A 4,209-nucleotide genomic window follows, 5' to 3' on the forward strand; every position below is an offset into this window, starting at 1 on the left:
TCTTCCGATTATCTTCATCCGCTTCGACCGGCAGCGAACATGTCCTCGCTAGCGACGCAGCAGGAGGTGGGAAGTCCTTCTCCGTCGGAAAGATGGAGAGCGCCGCGATGGAAGAAGACCGAACAAGCCTTTTCTCACTCTGTCCCACGGCGAAGCATCCGCCAAGTGAGAGACCGAGGCAGAGATCCATCTCACTAGAAGCTGACGTGGATAACAAAACAGAATCTGACAACGGGAGCGGATGTTTCTCACTACAGCTTGTTCCGGCAAGTCGCCGGAGGAGGTCGCGAGGACATGGCAGCTCATCCACTTCAACCTCAGCGACCTCTATATCCATCAAGCCAGAAAAAATAGATTGTAAAAAAAACAAACTTTAATGAATAATAAGGAGGGAGGATAGAAAAAAGGGAACTTTAGCCGGGATCCGGCCAATAATCGCCGGAGAAGACGAGGGAAAGTGGAGGGGAAGAGACCCAGAGGTCGGAAATCAGAAAGGAGTGATTTTCTTATGACGAAAGGTATGAAATGACGGACATACCCTCTAAGGCGAGGACGTGTTTAGATCTTGGGAGGAGGACACGTGGCTGAAATTGGAGAACGGTAACGGCATCGCGTCCTCGCTACGGGACCCTAGCGGGGAGAGGTGGGTCCATCCTGCCTCAAGACACGTGGAAGACTGGTAGAATTGGACACGTGGCCTTCATCGTGCCACTTTCCTCAAATTTTGGCATACCGGTTTCACCACACTGAGTGGGGCCCAGTGTCGTCAAAATTTTTTCGGTCATCTTAAATTGGGCAGCACGCCTCCTAAGGATCTTAGCTTAGCAGTTGAGAATTATGATGCAGAGCAGCGTCTTCGTCGAAGGGGTCTTCATTCATTTTGACCATGTACACATATTGTTTAGGACTTCCTCATTAATTTGATATATATATATATATATATATATATATCCTAAACAATATGTAATATTCAAAATAAATATATATATATTGCTTTTTTGGAATTGAATTATAAAAAAATAAAATAAGTTATTACAACCTACATAAAACTTTTGATGAATAAATAAAAATTTAACAATTCAATATTTACTCTTATGTCTCATTGTGGTTCTTATAGTGTTCTTTATTTTGCACTTTTTATCATAACGAATTTGGGATAGATAGTAAATAAACCTTATGAATAATGCTTCTCGTAAGAGTAAGGGTGTACATGAGTCCAACATGAGCGAGCTTAGGATTTGTTCGTATTCGATTTGTTTGCATTAATACATTTTTTTTAAAATCGGTTAATATTTGAATTACTCTTGTAACGACTATGTTCGTGCTTGACTCAATATTTCACAGATTTGCTCTTGATTGGCTTGAAGCAATGCTTGTTAGTTTGTTTGATCGAATTTGGTTCAAATCGGCTCAAGCTCAACTCATGAACTAACTCAATACAAACTCAAATTTATCATAACAAGAGATGCATTCTTTGATTTTTTTAAATATAAATCTCTATAAGTAATCAATCCATATATCAAACAATCAATAAATTTTTTTCAAAGCCTCGATTAAACATTAAAAAAAAATAATTATGTAAGATGAAATACCACAGATTCATAAGTTGAAGAAACTCATCATCATTTGCTCACAATAGTGGCGAATCCATCTACAAATCAAAATACTTAGCAAGCAAACCTTTGAAGGCATTTGGTTTGCTTCATTACTCATTGAAAACATATATAGTCATCACTCAAACAATAGTACCAAACTCATTTAATTATTAAAAAATTAAAACTTGTGATGAAACAAACCTTGAGGAAAAAAAAAAAAACGGACTTTGGTACTACGTTATAAATAGAGTTCTTTACTACCTTCTATCTAATATGAACATATATACCAATCTTCAATAAGTATTTTATCCAAACAATATTAACAATGATAGTCTTCATTTGAAACTTTTATTTTTTGAATATATCATAAGATGTAGTCACTTCATTCCATAGCTTTTTGAGCTCATCAACAAGTGATTTTATGAAAACATGATTTTTCGCACTACTATTAGGACCTAAAAATATTTATATTAAAGATTATTTCATTCATATAGATGGAGTTAAGTTCCATATAACCACAAGTACTAGCCAACCTGCACATGAAGCGCTATACTGCCCGAAAGGATTGAATTTATTTGTACATATAGGAAGTGTACGTTAGCACTCCTTTAATGTTATTCTTTATTCAAAATTGATGGACCTTATGCAACTCACACTATATAGATATAATAAATAAGTTCAAATACAACTCAAGATATTGAGTTTAAATATGAGTAATAACTTAGCTTAAATTTATACTTGTTGTTGCATTTGAATTTGTCATGTGAATCACACTCAAGGAATATGATGTGGAATAAGAGAGAGAGAGAGAGAGAGAGAGAGAGAGAGAGAGAGAGAGAGAGAGAGAGAGAGAGAGAGAGAGAGAGAGAGAGAGAGAGAGAGAGAGAGAGAGAGAGAGAGAGAGAGAGAGAGAGAGAGAGAGATGAGCACACAATAACTTGTCCCTCTGAGGTATACTGGGACATTCTCGGACTCAAGTGACTCTTTTTATATCATTAAAAGTAGAAGTTACAAGGAGTCCAAGTAGGCATAATACATGAATGATCTCTCTTATTTATAAATTATATGAGGGCCATACATAAAAATTGCATTTATGCCCTTCATTAAGAGATGATTGTACAAAATATTCTAGTCATTTTGCATCTCAGCGTCTGTCGCTCGGCAACCTTTCGGTTAGATGGGCTTCCCTACCACCCGCTGGCTGGCCTTTGATTATTTGATTGGCCTTTAGTGGTAGCTATTTGATCGGTTGTAATTTTCTTTGGTTGGCTGGCAACCTTTTAGATGCATCTACTGCAATATTTGGTCGGTTGGATGGCTCAAGCGGCTGAGTTGGCCTTTTTGTATCCTTATCTCTTCCAATTCAACATGAGCATATTTTAGTGTACATTTGTATAAATGAAATGTAATGTTATTATTTTTATCAAAACTTTGGTCAGTTTGTCGAACATCTGCTTGTCAGTTATAAATTCTCTTTGGTCTTGGGTTCGATTCCCCTGATGGAGGGTGTGGTACTTGAATTTTTAGGCGCATCAGGGATGACCGTACTCGTACAATAGCCACAGACCATTTCTTTTTTTAAGAATATATATTTATATATATATATATATATATAGAAATAGAAGAAAAAAAGAGGAGCGCATGCATCTCCAAGTGGCAGCATGAGGACACGATTCCGACTTGCTTTAACTTTAAATTTGGTTTGATAATTGATTGACAGAAAAGATTAGCAGGCAAGTGGATCGCAAAAGTGGGGCCTCCATTTAAAGATTTGGGCCAGCCTACCCTTTTTAGTTTTTTCTCCAAAGAATATGCGGGCCCCACCCTTCAGACTGTCCGACACGTACCCGTTCATCATTTGACGTCAACATCTCATGTGGACCCCACAACTATCCTTCGTGGCACCAACTCAGCTGTAATCAGTTACAACTTTTACTTGCTGTTGACTCCTGAATATGAATCCAGTTCATAATCTATGCTCACATATACTCGTTTCATTTACACATGCACCCACTCAATTCCTATGTATTGACATATCTAACACCAAGACTTCATCAATTTTTACATCTATACCATTTTACCCATTGATGAAAAAACATATTTTACTTTTTTAAATTATCCTCTATGTGATATGAAACATGTAAAGAAGCAAAATTTAGATGGACAATAATTGTGAGGCATCTAAGATTATTTTATATTGACAAACAATTAATATTTTGGGCCAATAAATATGCAAATGGAAACAAATGAGAATATAAATAGAATAAGAGAGAAATCCAATGTAGATTCTTCATTTACTTTAAAAAATGATATTCTAGATATTCTCATTAAAATTTAGACAAAATAAGTTTTATATTAATCTTGTATTTTGGAATGAATCTATTATAGTATTAGTTAATCATTTTTTATTTTATTTTTTTTCTTATAAAATAGTTAAAACAAATATTGGCCCAGACAGCCCGAGTTGATTATGACTTACAATTTTTGGATTCAATTGACCCCATAATTATCTAGGGCAAAATTATTGATCTTAATATTATTGTGTCAGATTTGACTTGACCAAAAATTCTCAAAATTAACCGATTAACTATTAAAAAATTTAGGCTATATGAGT

General features: G+C 35.5%; 1 protein-coding gene across 1 annotated transcript; it reads right to left on the minus strand.

The window, feature by feature from the left end:
- Position 1: 1 nt before the first annotated feature.
- Positions 2-500, minus strand: LOC110024272 (ninja-family protein 3-like; the record flags this gene model as incomplete). The annotated part of the gene is made up of 1 exon (XM_020724150.1): positions 2-500. A coding segment is annotated over exon 1 (336 nt), but the record flags the coding sequence as incomplete, so codon positions are not given.
- Between the last annotated feature and the right edge of the window lie 3,709 nt (positions 501-4,209).

This window comes from Phalaenopsis equestris, unplaced genomic scaffold (assembly GCF_001263595.1).
Source record: "Phalaenopsis equestris unplaced genomic scaffold, ASM126359v1 Scaffold000251, whole genome shotgun sequence".
NCBI lineage: Eukaryota > Viridiplantae > Streptophyta > Magnoliopsida > Asparagales > Orchidaceae > Phalaenopsis > Phalaenopsis equestris.